Below are 16246 nucleotides of genomic sequence, written 5' to 3'. Positions count from 1 at the left end.
AAAAAACAAACAAACAAAAAATGTTTTTTTTAAATGGGGCAGAGTCTTAGTAAATTTCAGAGGCCCTAAATTGCTGAGGCTGCTCTGAAACCTGCAATTCTCTCAGCCTTCTTTTTTCTTTTCTTCTTTTTTTTTATTTTTATTTTTATTTTTCCTGTGGTACTGGGAATTGAATTCAGGTGTATTCTGCTTCCAAGCTACACCCCCAACCCTATTTCTTATTCTTTATTTAAAACAGGGTTTAAGTTGCTGAGGGCCTCACTAAATAGCTGAGACTGGCCACAAACCTGCCATCCTCCTGTCTCCACCTCTTAAATACCGGGATTACAAGTGTGAGCCACCACACCGGCTTTTTTTTTTTTTTTTTTTTAAACAGACTCTCACTAAATGACCAAGTAGCCTCCAATGACTGCTTTCCTTCTGCCTCAGCCTCCCAAGTAGGGGCTTGACAGGCATGCACCAGGCTCAGCCTTGGGCCTTTCACATGGCCCCTCCTTCCCTACCCTTGGAAGCCTCGGCCTTCCTGGAGTCTTCCAGCTTCCGGGAGGGGATTAGTTTCGGGTATCACTTAATTCTGGGGGTCCTTGCGCAATGGGAGCCTAGATAAGGGGCGGGTGTAGCCCTGTGGGCGGGTGGCAGGCGGCCTGGCTGGGAGACCCGGGGGATGGAGCGGGGTGCGGGAGCTAGGCTGCTGCTGGGGCTGCTGCTGTGGGCGGCCGGCTGCGCCCCGGCAGGTGGGCTGAGCGGCTACACTTCGGTCATCGAAGTGACCAACGGGGGTCCCTGGGGCGACTGGGCCTGGCCTGAGATGTGTCCGGAGGGCTCCTTCGCCACCGGGTTCTCCATCAAGGTGAGGTTCGGGCCGGAGCCTCGCGGGGACCTTCGGCAGGGTCCTGGGGGGGGCTCCACCTGGGAGGTCCTCAGCGCCCTCTCCCTCCCAGGTGGAGCCCCCCCAGGGCGCCGCCGGCGACGACACGGCCCTGAACGGGCTGCGGCTGCACTGCGCGCGCGGGGCGGCCGAGCCCCTCACCCACGCGGTGGAGTCGGGGTCCGGAAGGTGAGCTCGGGCGGCCGGGGGCCGGGGGGCGCAGGGGCACAGCGCGTCCGCTCCCCGCAGGTGGGGCGAGCCGCAGTGGTGCCCGGGCGGCGGCGTCCTCGTGGCCTTCTCGCTGCGCGTGGAGACGCCCAGGACCCCGGGGGACAACACGGCCGCCAACAACGTGCGCTTCCGCTGCTCCGACGGCGCGGAGCTGGAGGGCCCCGGGCTGGGCTGGGGGGCCTTCGGGGAGTGGAGCGCCCCCTGCCCCAAAGGCGCCTGCGGCCTGCAGACCAAGATCGAGCGGCCCCGGGGCCTCCGCGACGACACGGCGCTCAACGACGCCCGCGTGTTCTGCTGCCGCTCCTGAGCCCCCCACCGCCCCGCCATTAAAGCTCCCCGCTGGCTCCGGTCTCGCTTGATTTGGGGATGGGAGACTGCGTCGCCTGCTGCCCCCTCCTGACCCAGCATAGGTGGGGGGAGGCTACCTTGGGCTGCAAGTTATGGGTCCCTTGGTCCAGGAAAAAGTACTTCAACACATAATTTTTCTTTTTCTGGGTGGGTGAGGTCCTAGGAGTTGAACCCCGGGGTGTTCTATCTCCAAGCTACACCTCCAGCCCATTTTTATTTTATTTTTTTTGTGGGTCTGCGGATGGAGCCCAGGGGCATTCGACCTCCGAGCTACACCTACACCCCCTGCCCTATTTTTTTTTTTTTTTATTCTTTTATTTTGAGACAGGGTCTCACTAAGTTGCAGAAGGCCTCTCTAAGTAGCTGAGGCTGTCCGCGAACCGCGACCCTCCAGTCTCAGCCTCCCAAATACTGGAATTACAAGCTGGTGTCACCACGCCCGGCAGCCCATTTTTTTTTTTTTTTTTTTTTTTTTTTTTTTTTTAAACTGCGTCTTGCTAAATTGCAGAGACTGGCTTCCCCAACCTAAGATCCTCCTATCTGAGCGCCTAAGTACTGTGCCCGGCAACACCCACAATTTTTTTTTTGAACAAATGAAGTAAATCTCTGACTTGCTGGGGACATTTATAGATACCCTACCCCCATTAAAAGTCCAGGTTACTGCCATGCTTGCGATACCAGCATTTGGGAGACGGAGACAGGATTGTTGTTTGCTACTTAGTGAGGCCTTTTGCAACTCAGGGAGACTCCTGTTTCAAAATAAAGAATAAACTGGGTATGGTGGCAGACACTTGTAATCCCAGCAATTTGGAGGCAGAGACAGGAGGATGGCGGTTCCCAGACAGCCTCAGCTACTTAGTGAGGCCCTTTGCAACTTAGTGAGACCCTGTTTCAAAATAAAGAATAAATAAATTGAATAAAAATAAAGAATAAAGCCGGGCGTGGTGGCACACACTTGTAATCCCAGCATTTGGGAGGCTGAGACAGGAGGATTGTGGTTCCCGGACAGCCTCAGCTACTTAGTGAGGCCCTCTGCAACTCAGTGAGACCCTGTTTCAAAATAAAGAATAAATAAATTGAATAAAAATAAAGAATAAAGCCGGGCGTGGTGGCACACACTTGTAATCCCAGCATTTGGGAGGCTGAGACAGGAGGATTGTGGTTCTCGGACAGCCTCAGCTACTTAGTGAGGCCCTCTGCAACTCAGTGAGACCCTGTTTCAAAAAAAAATTGGGCAGGGGTTGTAGCTCGGAGGTCGAATGCCCCAGGGTTCCATCCCCAGGCCTGCAAAAAAAAAAAAAAAAAAAAAAAAAAAAGAATAAAAAATAGGTAGGAAGCCAGCCATGGTGCTGCACACTTGGAGGCTGAGACAGGTTTGCAGCCAGCCTCAAGTACTTAATGAGGCCCTTTGCAACTTAGTGAGGCACTGTTTCAAAATAAAGAATAAAAAAATAAGGCTAGGATGAAGCTTGGAGGTAGAATGCCCCTGGTTTCCATCCCCAGACCTGCTGCAACAACAACAACAACAACAACAAAATAGGGCTGAAGGTGTCAAAGGAGGTAGAATGTCCCTGGGTTCCATTTCTAATACTGCCAAGAAGGGAAGGGGAAAAAAAAAAGGCCTAGGTTGTCTCTTTTCTTCCTACCCTACCAGTGACTTCAGATTAAGATATGTATGCCAAATTTGGAGTTGATAATGCTACAATGGCTTTAAGGCTTCTTAACTTCTTACAGTTTAGGAGGTGAAAGTATCTTTTCCCATAGTTTTCATTCCCTTCCAATCCTAAAAAAAAAAAAAAAAAAATATTTTGGTGGTACTGAGGATAGAACCTAGGGACATTTATTTTACCTCTAAACTATAACCCCAGACCTATTTTATTCTTTTATTTGGAAACAGGATCTCATTAAGTTGCAGAGGGTTTCACTAAGTTGCTAAGGCTGGCTGCAAACCTCCAGTCTCAGCTTTACAAGTATTGGGATTACAAGTGTGTGCCACCATGCCTGGCTCCTACAAAATAATTTATCAAATAATGTAATTTCAGCAGGGCATGGTGGTGGACACTTGTAATCCCATCATTTGGGAGGATGAGACAGGAGGATTGTGGTTCCCGGACAGCCTCAGCTACTTAGTGAGGCCCTCTGCAACTCAGTGAGACCCTGTTTCAAAATAAAGAATAAAAATAGGACTGAGGGGATAGCTCGGAGGAAGAACGCCCCTGGGTTCCATCCCCAGACCCATAAAAATAAAAAATGTAATTTCTAATACTCACTCCCATTAAAGGCCTTTGATCTTCCTTGCTGTTCTCTCTGCCTGGAATCCCCCAGATACTCAGATGATTAGCTCATCCCTCAGATTGAAGCTCAAATCTCACTTTCCCAGATTTTTCCTATCATAAAAAGTAATCCCTCTATTAGTATCTTTTTTTCTTTTTTTTTTTTTCTTTTTTCCTTTTTGGTACTGGGGATTGGACCCAGGGGCAGTCTACCTCCAAGATAAACCCCCAGCCTATTTTATTTTATTTTTTATTTGGAAACAAGAGTCTCACTAAGTTTTTGAGGGCCTTTCTAAATTGCCTAGGCTGGCTTCCAACCTGCAATTTTCCCATTTAAAACCTCCCAAATACTGGGATTACAGGTATAAGCCACCATGTCCAGCTAACTCTATTTTTTTTTTTTTTTTTTTTTTTTGCGGTACTAGGGGTAGAATTTAGGGGCATTCTACTTCTGAGCTACTCCCCAGCCCTATTTTTTATTTATTTTGAAACAGGGTCTCATTGAGTTGCAAAGGGCCTCACTAAGAAGCTGAGGCTGTCCTAGAACCTCGATCCTCCTGTCTCAGCCTCCCAAATACTGGGCTTACAAGTGTATGTCACCATGCTGGGCTGCTTTATTTAATTTATTTTATTGGTGGTACTGGGGATTGAACCCAGGGACATTCTACCTCTGACCTATACTCCCAGCTTTTTTTAGTATTTAAAAAAAATTTTTATTGGAAAGGGGTCTCACTAGGTTGCTGAGAGTCTAGCTAAATTGCTGAAGCTGGTCTCAAACCTGCAATTCTCCTGTGCCACCATGCTCGGCTTCTATTTCATATTTTTATTTGGATATGGAGTCTTATTAAGTTATTTACTAAGGCTGGCTTTGAACCTGCGATCCTTCTATCTTAGCCTACCAAGTACTGGGATTATAGATGTGCACTGCCACGCCTGGCTGGGTGATGGGCATTGAAACCAGGGGCATTCTACTCCAAGCTACACCTTCCAGCCTTTTTTCTATTTTGTCTTGAAACAGGGTCTCACTGAGAATCCTACTACTTGTTGAGGCTGTCCTTGAACCTGTGATCCTCCTGTCTTGGTCTCCCAAGTACCAATGTGGTTTTATTTTTATTTTTGGTACTGGGAATTGAACTAGAGGCATTCTACCTCTGAGCTACACCCCCAACTATTTTATTCTTTTATTTTATTGGTGGTACTTACTGGGGTTTCTAGAAACCCTTCTACCTCCGGGCTACACTCCCAGACACCTATTTTTTGTATTTTTATTCGAACCTGAGCTTTCCCGTCTCCGCCTCCGAAGCATGGATCACAAGCGTGCGCCAACACGCCCAGCGCTTATTCTTTTCTTTTCTTTTTCTTTTTTTTGCGGGTCTGGGGATGGAACCCAGGGGCATTTGACCTCCGAGCTACACCCCCTGCCCTATTTTTTATCCTTATTTTGAAACCGGGTCTCACTGAGTTGCAGAGGGTCTCACATTGGTACTTGGGAGACCAAGACAGGAGGATCACAGGTTCAAGGACAGCCTCAACAAGTACCTGAGGCTGTCCGCGAACCATGATCCTCCGGTCTCAGCCTCCCGAATGCTGGGATTACAAGCGTGCGCCACCATGCCCGGCCTATTTTATTTTGAAGCAGAGTCTCACTAGGTTTCGGATGGCCTCACTAAATTGCTGAGGCTGGCTTTGAACCTGCAATCCTTTTGTCTCAGCCTCCCAAGCACTGGGATTACTGGCCTGTGCCATCACACCTGGCACCAATGTGGTTTTTGTTTTGTGTGTTTGTGTGGTACTAGGGATTGAACCCAAGGACATTCTACCTCTAAGATACACCCCCAGTCTTATTTTACTTTTAATTTTGAAACACAGTCACAATAAGTTGCGAATGGCCTAAGTTGCCGAGGCTGTCCTGGAACCTGTGATCCTCCCCTCAGCCTCCCAAGAACTGGGATCACAGGGGTGCGCCACAGCACCCGGCTCACTCATGAGTTTTCAAAGCGTTTATCCCATTGAAATAATCCTTTGCCTCTTTAAAAAATCTCCAGTTTTCCACCACCAGAATTTTAATTTGAGAGCAAAGAATCTGTCCGTCTCGATTACCACTGTTTTTCCAGAGCTACTTAATATCTCAATAACCATTTGTTAAGAAAAAAGCAAATGAGGTCCAAGGGCTCCGCACAGGAGCCCCGCAGCCGGGTCGTGTCCGGAGCCCCCACGCGGCCCTCCTCGCACAGGGCCCCTCGGGAGACTTGGCGGGGAGCGAAGCCTTTTATTCCAGAAGCCAGGAGTGGGCGGCTGGAGGGGAGCCGGGCGAGCAGGCTTCACGTCGGCGGCGTCGGCGGAGCCTCACGACTCGGCGCCCTGCGAAAAAGAGGGGTGAACCGCAGCCGGGCGCCTCAGGCCCTGCGCTCCCCGCGGCCCCGACCCCCGCCCCGGCCCCTGCGCTCTCCGCAACCCAAGCCCCTCAGCCCCCCACCCCGCCCTTGCGCTCCCCGCCGGCCTGCGCCCCAGGCCCTGCGCTCCCCGCCGACCCCCGCGCCCCCCCCCAGCCCTTGAGCTCCCCGCCACCCGGCGCCCCAGGCCCCTGAGCTCCCAACGCCCCCGGCCCATACGCTCCCCGCCACCCCCCGCCCCTGTGCTCCCCGCGCCCCCGGCCCCTGCGCCTCCCAGCCCTTGCGCTTCCCGCCGCCCCGCGCCCTCAGCCCCTGAGCTCCCCGCAGCCCCTGCCCCTGTGCTCCCGGCCGCTGCTCTCCCCGTCCCCCCTGCGCTTCCCCGCGGCCCCTGCGCTCCCCGCGCCCCCCGCCCCTGCGCTCCCCGCACCCCCGGCCCCTGCGCCACCAGGCCCCTGCGCTCCCCGCCTCTCCGCCCCTATGCTCCCCGCGCCCCCAGCCCCTATGCTTCCCGCGCCCCCCGCCCCTGTGCTCCCCGCACCCCGGGCTCCTGCGCCCCCAGGCCCCTGCGCTCCCCGCGCTCCCCGCGGCCCCGCGCCGCACCTCCTTCCTGCAGTCGCCGCAGAAAACGCCGATCGTGGCGTTCAGCAGCTGAACTCCGCACAGCACGATCTCCAGGCACGATGCGACCACCAGCAACGAAAAGAGGGTCACGTTCCAGGGAACCACGTTAGGGGGCTCTTCGCACAAATCCCAGAGGGTGCGGTTGCTCAGGTACTTGCCTCTGCGGGCGGGGCGAGGCGGGGCGTGAGAGCGGGCGGGCGGGGGCTGCGGGCGGGCGGGGGTCGGGGCCGGGGGGAGCGCGGCTCCCGGGCTCAGTCCCGCCGGCTTCCCGGGCCGCGTGGGAAGGGGAGGCGGAGAACCCGGGCCACGAGTACTGGCCAAGCCTTACTCCGTGTCTTCCAAGTGGTAGCCCCACTCGCCGTTCATTAAGCATTTGGGTCCAATTTGGAGGCCGGAGCTGGACACCGCGAGGCAGTAGATGGCGCCCAGCATCCCGAAGGCGGAGGAGAAGACGGAGCGCAGCATCTGCACCCGGCGAGGGAGGGGAGCTGAGTCGGGCCGCCCAGCCCTCCCACCGCGCCTGGCTCCGCACCCCCGGCTGCCCGCAGCAGAGGAGTTGAAAACACCTTCCCAACCCCGCGCGCGGTGCACACCTGTAATCCCAGTACTTGGGAGGCTGAGACAGGGGGAGGTTCGAGGACAGCCTCAGCAAGTAATAAGACGCAGCAACCCAGCGAGACCCTGTTTAAAAAAAAAAAATAGGGCTGGGTGTGTAGGTCGGTTTTAGAATGCCCCTGGGCTCAATCCCCAGTAACACACACACACACACACACACACACACACACACACACAAAAAAAAAAAAAAAAAAAAAAAAAAAAACCAGGAGAAAGAAGATACATTTCCCAGGCTGGGATGGTGGCACACGTTTGTAATCCCAGCATTTGGGAGGCTGAGACAGGAGGATCAGACTCAGTACAGCCTCAGCTACTTAGGCCCTCCATAACGCAATGAGACCCTGTTTCAAAATAAAGAATAAAAAATAGGGGTAGGGGTGAGGCTCAGAGGTAAAATGCTCTGGGTTCCATCCCCGGGTTAAAAAAAAAAAAAAAATTTCCAGGCCTGCAGTGGCACGCACTTATAATCTCAGCGCTTGGAAACAGAGACAGGAAGATCGCAGGTATGATGCCAGCCTCCGCAATTTAGCGCGACCCTGGGCAGCTTAAAGAGACCCTGTTTCAGAGTAAAAAATAAAAAGGACTGTGGATGTAGCCGGGAGGTAGAATGCCCCTGGGTTCAATCCCCACTCTAGCGCCCCCCAGGAAAAGAGAAAAAGAAAGCCCCCCCCCCCAAACAAATAAGCAAAACCCCACATTTTCCAAGGATGGGGATGTCACTGAAAAATACATTTCCTGTCAAGCCCAGCGCTTGGAGATGGAGGTTATATAGTCCCCTCTGGTCAGACTCATTGAAACCTAAGATTTTTGAGTCGTCTGGGGGCACTGCAGAGGGGCCCAAGGAAACAGGAATCCAGTAGAGGGCGCTGTGGCTTTGTGACGACTCTTACTAATTTGGGTCTTACCCTACAGCGATTCCCACAGCAGCCAGCGCCACAGCAGCCCTTGCCTCCGGCCCTGACGGCCGCAATTCCTGGACACAGCACCTGTAGGAGAGGCACAGGAGAGGCAGTGTGATATCGGCCCCCATCCAAACCCCCGCCCGGGAGGCCTCAGCGCATCAGGGCAGCCTCCTCCCTCCTGCCCGCTGCTTAGGATGTCCACAGCACTTTGGACTCCAGGGAGACCTTATCTCTTAATTTTTTCATTATTTATGTGCCTACCATATCTCTGTCTATATTGCAACTTCCTGGAGGGTAGGGTTCCATGATATATATTTCCCACAACTCCTGGCACATACAAGGTGCCCATCTAGGGAGTTAGGAGGCCTGAGTTAAAGGCCAGCCCTGCACTGCTTCACACTCTGAGTTGATTGCTTTCTCTGGATCTCAGTTTTATCCCAAACTGGGCCAGGCGTGGTGGTGCACGCCTGTAATCCCCGCGCTTGGGAGGCTGAGAAAGGAATAACAGAGGTTTGTGGCCAGCCTCAGCAATGTAGTGAAGCTCTGTGTAACTTACTGAGACCCTGCTTCCAAATAAAATATAAAATAGGTCTGGGAGTATAGCCCGGAGGTAGAAAGCCTCTGGGTTCCATCCCCAGGACCACAAAAAAATAAATAAGAAGCCTTATTTAAAAAAAAAAAAAACCCAAACTGGGAACTACCCAAGTGTTCATTGACAGAATGTTTCAATAAATTGAGGTTTATTCATACAACAGAATCTCTAAGAAAAGAGCTACAACCGTACACATGAATGGCTTCCGTGGACCTATCGAGCACCCCTGCAATCCCAGCCCTGGGGAGGCTGAGCCAGGACTATCTCGGGTCTAAAGCCAGGCTCAGAAACTTAGTGTGGCCCTGTTTCCAAATAAAAAAAATAAAATAGAGCTGGGGGTGGTGGCGCACGCTTGTAATCCCAGCATTGGGAGGCTGAGACAGGAGGATCTGGGTTTGAGGACAGCCTCAGCTACTTAGTGAGGCCCCTTGCAACTCAGACCCGGTTTCAAAATCAAGAATAAAAAATAGGGCTGGGGGTGCAGCTTAGAGGTAGAATGTCCCTGGGTTTCATCCCCAGTATCACAAATAAAATACGTTGCAGCTATTTGAAGAATCTTCTGTAATAAAATATCATTTTCTCCCCAAATTTTATTTATTTATTTATTTATTTATTTATTTATTTATTTATTGGGGATGGAACCCAAGGGCCTTCTACCTCTGGGCTATATTCCTAAACCTATTTTTATATTTTTATTTGGAAACAGGGTCTCAAGCCAGTGCGGTTGGCTTCAAACCTGCACAATCCTCCTGTCTCAGCCTCCCAAGTGCAGGGATTACAAGTGTGCGCCACCACGCCCGGCTTGCTTATTTATTTATTTATTTATTTATTTATTTATTTATTTATGGTGGTACTGGGATTGCTGCAAACCCTTCTACCTCCGGGCTACACTCCCAGACCTATTTTATATTTTTATTTGGAAACAGGGTCTCTTCAGCCAGCAAGGCTGGCTTCGAACCTGTGCAATCCTCCTGCCTCCACCTCCAAAGCACGGGGATTACATGCGTGTTCCACCATGCCCGGTTCCTCCCCAGATTTTAAAGATATGCATTTATTACATCACTTATACATTGCTTGAGCAGCTTAACTTAATAACTTTATATCAGGGCAATATAGATTTAAATTTTGGCTTTTGGAAGAAAACTATTTCTTTGAGGGAATCTCTTTAAGTTGCATGAAAAGATTAACAATCAATTACTAAACCAACAGAAAATCTAATAACTCTCTTTTCCAGAAGGGAAAAAACTGACTATGAGACTTTAGCAGAAAGTTTCTTGAATTCAGCCAGGCATGGTGGCGCCCACTTGTAATCCCAGCATTCAGGAGGCTGAGACTGGAGGATCGTGGTTCACAGACAGCCTCAGCTACTTAGGCCCTCTGCAACTTAGTAAGACCCTGTCTCAAAGAATAAAAATAGGGCAGGGAGTGTAGCTTGGAGGTCGAATGCCCCTGGGTTCCATCCCCAGACCCGCAAAAAAAAAAAAAAAAAAAAAAAGAAAGTTTCTTGAATTCAATGTTGAAAAGACTTTAAATTTTTATTTTCAAGATTTATGCTAAATTGGATTCAAGGAATTTGAATAAATTGAAAAGAGAAAGTAAGTTTGTGGAAGAGTAGGAATAAGCTATTAACATTTGCATAAGCAATTAAATTGTTACTGACAAAATAATAAAATAAAATAAAATAGGACTGTGGGTATAGCTTGGAGGTAGAATGTCCCTGGGTTCAATCCCCACTACCACACACACACACACACACAAAAAAAAAAACCTAATAAAAAATAAAAATGCTAAGCAGACCAAACTAGTGTATGAGATTGGAAGACAGAATAGGATCTTTTATTTATTTATTTATTTTTATTTTTATTATTTTTGGTGGTACTGGGGGTGGAACCCAGCAGCCTTCTACCTCCAGGCTATACTCCCAGACCTATTTTTATACTTTATTTGGAAACAGGGTCTCACTAAGTTGCTGAGAGCCTCACTAAGCAGCTGAGGCTGGCTTTGAACCTGTACAATTCTCCTGTCTCAGCCTCCCAAGAGCGGGGATTATAAGAGTGCGCCACCACGCCCAGCTAGAATAGGATCTTAACAGGATCTTGGCTTTTTATTTTATTTATTTATTTATTTATTTATTTTTTGAGATGGGCTCTCACCACTTTGCCTAGGCTGATCTGAAACTCCTAAGCTCAAGTGGTCCTCCTGACTTGGCTGGGACCACAGGAACAAGCTGTTTCTTAACCTGGGGGCTGGCACATGGGCAGGCCCACTTTGTAAAAATTCATTTTGCTGAGGCTGGGGACGCAGCTCAGTTGTAGGGCATGTGCTTAGCGTTCACAAGGTTCTGGGTTTGAGCCCTAGAGCACACACAACAAAAACAAAAAGACAGACAGACAGAAAGAAGCCGAATGTGGTGGTACACACCTGTAATCCTAGGACTTGGGAGGCTGAGACAGGATTTCAGGTTTGAGGTCAGTCTCAGCAATTTAACAATACTTGTTTTTTTGTTTGCTTGTTTGTTACTAGAGGTTGAACCCAGGGGCATTCTACCTCCGAGCTACACCCACAGCCCCGATTTACTTATTAATTAATTAATTAAATTTAGTGCTGCTGAGGATTGAACTCAGTGGCATCCTACCTACAAGCACAAGCACCCACAGTCCTTTTTTTTTTTTTTTTTGGTTCTGAGGATTGAACCTAGAGCTACAATTTTGAGCTACACTCACAGCCTTATTTTAATTTTTAATTATTTATTTTGTTTTTGTTTGTTTGTTTTTTGGTGGTACTGGGGGTGGAACCCAGCCCAGGGGCTTTCTACCTCCGGGCTATATTCCCAGACCTATTTTATACTTTATTTGGAAACAGGGTCTCACTAAGTTGCTGAGAGCCTCACTAAGTAGCTGAGGCTGGCTTCAAACCTGCGTAATCCTCCTGTCTCTGTCTCCCAAGCGCGGGGATTACAAGCGTGCACCACCACGCCCGGCTTTAATTATTTATTTTGAAATAGAGTCTCACTAAGTTGCAGAGGGCTTTGCTAAATTGCTGAGGCTGTCTTCAAACCTGTGATCTTCCTGTCTCAGCTTCCCAAGTATGGGATTACACGCATGTACTACCACACCCAGCTCTCCTAGCCCATTTCAGTTTTTGTTTTGAAACAGGGCTGGGTTGCTGAGGGTGTTGCTGTTTGGCTGAGGCTGTCCTCAAACCTGCGATCTTCCTGTTTTAGCCTCCAAAGTATTGAAATTATAGGTGTGTATCATAACACCTGGTTATTTATTTTATTTTTATAGTATCTACTATCTGAAATTATCTTCTTTCTTTATATATTTATTTATTTTGTGCTACCGGGGATGGAAACCAGGGGCATTCTACCTCTGAGCAACACCCACAGCCCTATTTTTATTTTTATTTTGAAACAGGGTCTCACTGAGTTGCAAAAGGCCTCACTAGCTGCGGCTGTTTGCAAACCCCAATCCTCCTGTCTCAGCCTCCCAAATGCTGGGATTACAAGTGTGTGTCACCACACCCAGCTTTACCTTGCTTATTTTTTTCACCAACTTTTTTTTCCTCTTTTTCCTCTTTTTTTTTTTTTTGGTGGAACCCAGAGGCTTTCTACCTCCGGGCTATACTCCCAGACCTATTTTCTATTTTATTTGGAAACAGGGTCTCACTAAGTTGCTGAGAGCCTCACTAAGTAGCTGAGGCTGACATCGAACCTGTGCGATCCTCCTGTCTCAGCCTCCCAAGCGCGGGGATTACAAGCGTGCGCCACCACGCCCGGCCTTCTTTTTCCTCTTTGGTACTAGGGATTGAACCCAGGGGCCTTCTACCTCTGAGCTACACCCTCAACCCCAATCTCTTTTTATTTTATTATTAGTATTTTATTATTTGTGGTACTGGGGATTGAACCTAGGGGCAATCTGTCTCCAAGCTATACTCCAAGCCATACTTTTTGTTTTGAAACAGAGTCTCGCTAGGTTGATGAGAGTTTCACTAATTACTGAGGTTGCCCTTGAACCTGTGATCCTCCTGTCTCAGCCTACCAAGTACTGGAATTACACATGTGTGCCACCATGTCTGGCTTTTATTTTTCGAAACAGGGTCTTGCTTAGTTGTGAGAGTCTCGCTGTTGATGAGGCTAGCCTTTAATTTATGATCCTCCTGTCTCAGTCTCACAAGTACTGGTTTTACAGGCATGCACCACCACATTGGACTTATTTAGTATTAACAGAATGTCTATTAAGTGAGGCACTGGACTGGGCACCAGGCACACAGTAGCCAACAACACAGGGGTCCTTGCTTTCATGGGCTTCCGGTCTTGCTTCTTTAGTACCATTTGCCCTGCCAAAGGCACACAGCTTCAGGGAGAGAAGGGACCGGGTCTGTGTGCCTGTGGCACTACGTGGCACTTTTTTTTTTTTTTTTTTTTGGTGGTGGTACTGGGGATGGAACCCTTCTACCTCCAGGCTACATGCTCAGACCTATTTTTGTATTTTTTTTAAATTTGGAAACAGGGTCTCTTAAGCCAGAGCGTCTGGCTTCAAACCTGCGCGATCCTCCTGTCTCTGCCTCCCAAGTGCGGGGATTACAAGCGTGCACCACCACGCCCGGCTTATTCTTTATTTTGAAACAGGGTCTCACTGAGTTGCAAAGGACCTCACTAAGTAGCTGAGGCTGTCCTGGAACTGCGATCCTCTGGTGTCAACCTCCCAAATGCTGGGATTGCAAGCGTGCGCCACCAAGCCCGGCTACGTGGCACTTCTGAGAGTGGCTCCAGGTAGGGAGGGGAAGGTCGGTGTTAGGCTGGGTGGGTTGTGGGCCTGGGAGAAGAGTGACATCTCAGAGCTGAGCTCAGAGAAATGGAGTGCGCTCCAACAGCCATGAGTCCAGGCAGGAGGTGGGGTAGGAGAGAGCAGAGGGAGAGAGGGGTGCTGGTTAAAGGAGTGATGACAGCGTTTCCTAATAGATGTGTGACTAGGACGAATTGAAGCCTCTTTTGGACAATTTTATCAGTCAGCTGCCCTGAAAAGTGGGGAAGTGTGCTGGACAGATCTTCCTTTTCTTTTGAATGGAGGGGGAGGGATGGAACCCATGGGCACTCTATCTGTAAACTAGGGTCCCATTCCTTTTTGTTTTGAAACAGGGTCTTGCTAGGTTGCTGAGGCTGGCCTCAAACCTGCAATCTTCCTGTCTCAGTCTCGAGTTCTGGGATGACAGGTGTGCTACCATTCCCAGTTGGCTTCCTTCCTTTCCTTCTCCTCCTTTTTCTTCTTCTTTTTTTTTTTTCTTAGTGCTGGGGATTAAATCCAGGGGTGCTCTTCCACAGAGCTATATCCCACAGTCCTTCTATTTTAAGAGAGGGTCTGCCTAAGTTTCTCTGGCTGGCCTAAACCTGCAATCCTCTGGTCTGCACCACCGACACCTGGCATTCCATGAAGTTATTACACTAGTTTGACCATCTAAAAGTGTTCCTAAATGGGGAGGAGTTGGAGGATGGAACCTTAGTAGGTTCAAGAAGTCTGCATCTTCTCTTCCCCAGCATGTCCAGCAGACCCTAGTCTCCAGGGTGACTTGGGGGCACCTTCTCACCCTGACTGACTGAGCTTCGGAGTTATCTTTAGTGCTCAGCTCAAAGTGGGAGGCCAGAAATGTGGTCTGAGGGCTGGGGGTATCGCTTAGTGGTACAGGGCTTGCCTAGCATGCTTGAGGCCCTGGGCTCAATCATCAGCAAAACACACACACACACACACACACACACACACACACCATCCATCCATCCATCCATCCATCCATCCATCCATCCATCCATCCCTAAATGGGAAGATGGACTGAGTGAATGGACGTGGAGGAGCAGGAGGGTAACACTGAGTGGATGGTAGGCAGGGTGACTGCTCAGTACTGTCACCATCTGGCTCCAGACATTTTCGCCCCATCCCCCAGGCCTTTTATTACCGGGTCCTGATAACCTCCCACACAACCACCTGTTCCTTCTTTTTCAATCTTCACAGTGAGATGTTCCCAGCATCTACCCAACTGTGAGACAGGGAGGGGCAGGTAGGACGTGCTCCAGCCCAGAAGGGAAGCTCTTTAGAGATTTGAGAGCCCCTGCCTTCCTGTCCCCCCCAACCCCCAGATATTCAGTTCAGGATCTTGGGGCTCCTCCAGGGCTTTCTAGAGAGTGTTTAGCATCTAGGAGGCAGAGTGGACAAGCTCCTGGTCCCCCCAAACCCTTGTCATCCCCTCCCAGGCACCTGCCCTTCCCTCGCTCTCCCTCCCCATCCTGTCCGGAGCCCCATCCTCCTCACCATCAGGCCCCCGCCAATGAAGCCAGCCATGAGCCAGACTTGCAAGCTGAGATGGTCGCTGGTCCAGGTGGTCTCCCCGTTAGGCACCAGCAGGAGGGCATTGGCCACAATGCAGACCAGGGAGAGGGGGATGAGGGAGAGCCCCAGACAGCGGGCGCACTTTCCCGTGCACATGGCGAGTTAGGAAGGGTAGCAGCAGGTGGAAGTGAGCCAGGGGCCTCCCGGGTCTGGAAATAAATGGGCTGGAGCTGGAGCAAAGGTTAGAGAAGAGGTGTGGCAGAAACTAGCAGGAGCAGAATGATAAGGGAGGCGGGGGTGGAGGGGCTGCGCTGGAGGTGTGGGCGTGGAGGAGGCGAGGGAGTCACCAGAGACCGCTTGTGTGCACACACCTGACCCCAGCCCACCTTGGGCTCCTTGTGTGTCTGAAGACAGCCCGGTCAATCCACGCCTCTAAATTTCCCCTGCCTCGTTTTTAAGGAGAGTACCATGAGCGAGCGGCACTGGCTGGTGTAAGGATTCCTGGGGACCCAGTGAGAAGCATTTTGTAACCTAGGAAGCAGGAAGCAAAGAGACGGCGGCCTTGCCAGTTCTCGTCACACTGGGAAAGTTCCTCCCTTCCACTTCTTTTCAGTGTTTATTGCCCCTCCTCCTGTTGAAACCTCTACCTGTTTCTCAGGATGACTGATCCATCGAGCACCCCTGTCCTCTGGCCTCCATATTGGCCTCATTGGTGGACGGCTGGATCATCTAAACCAGTCCCATGAAAATAAAAAATAAAAAAATTGTTTCCAGCACTGGGAGTTGAATCAAGGGCATTCTACTTTCAAGCTACATTCTCTGCCCTGTTTTTTTGAATTTATTTATTTTTTGGTATTGGGGATTGAAATCAGGAGCATCCTACCTCTGAGCTATATCCCCAGCCCTATTTTTTGTTTGAAACAGGGTCTTACTAGGTTGCTGAGAATTTCTTGAATGTGTGATCCTCCTGTTTCAGTCTCCCAAGTACTGGGATTACAGGCATGCATCACCATACCTGGATTTGATTTTGTTTTGTTGTTGTTCAGCATTCTGAGGTCAAAGAAATTCTGTTCCTATTGTGGT

At 50.0% G+C, this 16246-nt stretch overlaps 2 protein-coding genes across 2 annotated transcripts; one reads left to right on the top strand and one right to left on the bottom strand.

The window, feature by feature from the left end:
- Positions 1–664: 664 nt before the first annotated feature.
- On the top strand, positions 665–1406 carry VMO1 (vitelline membrane outer layer 1 homolog; the record flags this gene model as incomplete). Its single annotated transcript, XM_080713181.1, has 3 exons — positions 665–850; positions 942–1057; positions 1118–1406. The coding sequence occupies 3 exons, from the start codon at positions 665–667 to the stop codon at positions 1404–1406; spliced, it is 591 nt and encodes a 196-aa protein (XP_080569307.1).
- Positions 1407–6066: 4660 nt separating this feature from the next.
- On the bottom strand, positions 6067–15319 carry TM4SF5 (transmembrane 4 L six family member 5; the record flags this gene model as incomplete). Its single annotated transcript, XM_080713960.1, has 5 exons — positions 6067–6081; positions 6714–6894; positions 7063–7199; positions 8255–8335; positions 15146–15319. 5 exons carry the CDS (start codon positions 15317–15319, stop codon positions 6067–6069), a joined length of 588 nt encoding a protein of 195 aa, XP_080570086.1.
- Positions 15320–16246: the final 927 nt, after the last annotated feature.

The sequence above is a fragment of the Muscardinus avellanarius genome (genome assembly GCF_963383645.1).
Source record: "Muscardinus avellanarius genome assembly, chromosome: 16".
Taxonomy (NCBI): Eukaryota; Metazoa; Chordata; class Mammalia; order Rodentia; family Gliridae; genus Muscardinus; species Muscardinus avellanarius.
The sequence above is the reverse complement of the archived record's forward strand: the minus strand, read 5'-3'. Positions and strand labels throughout refer to the sequence as shown.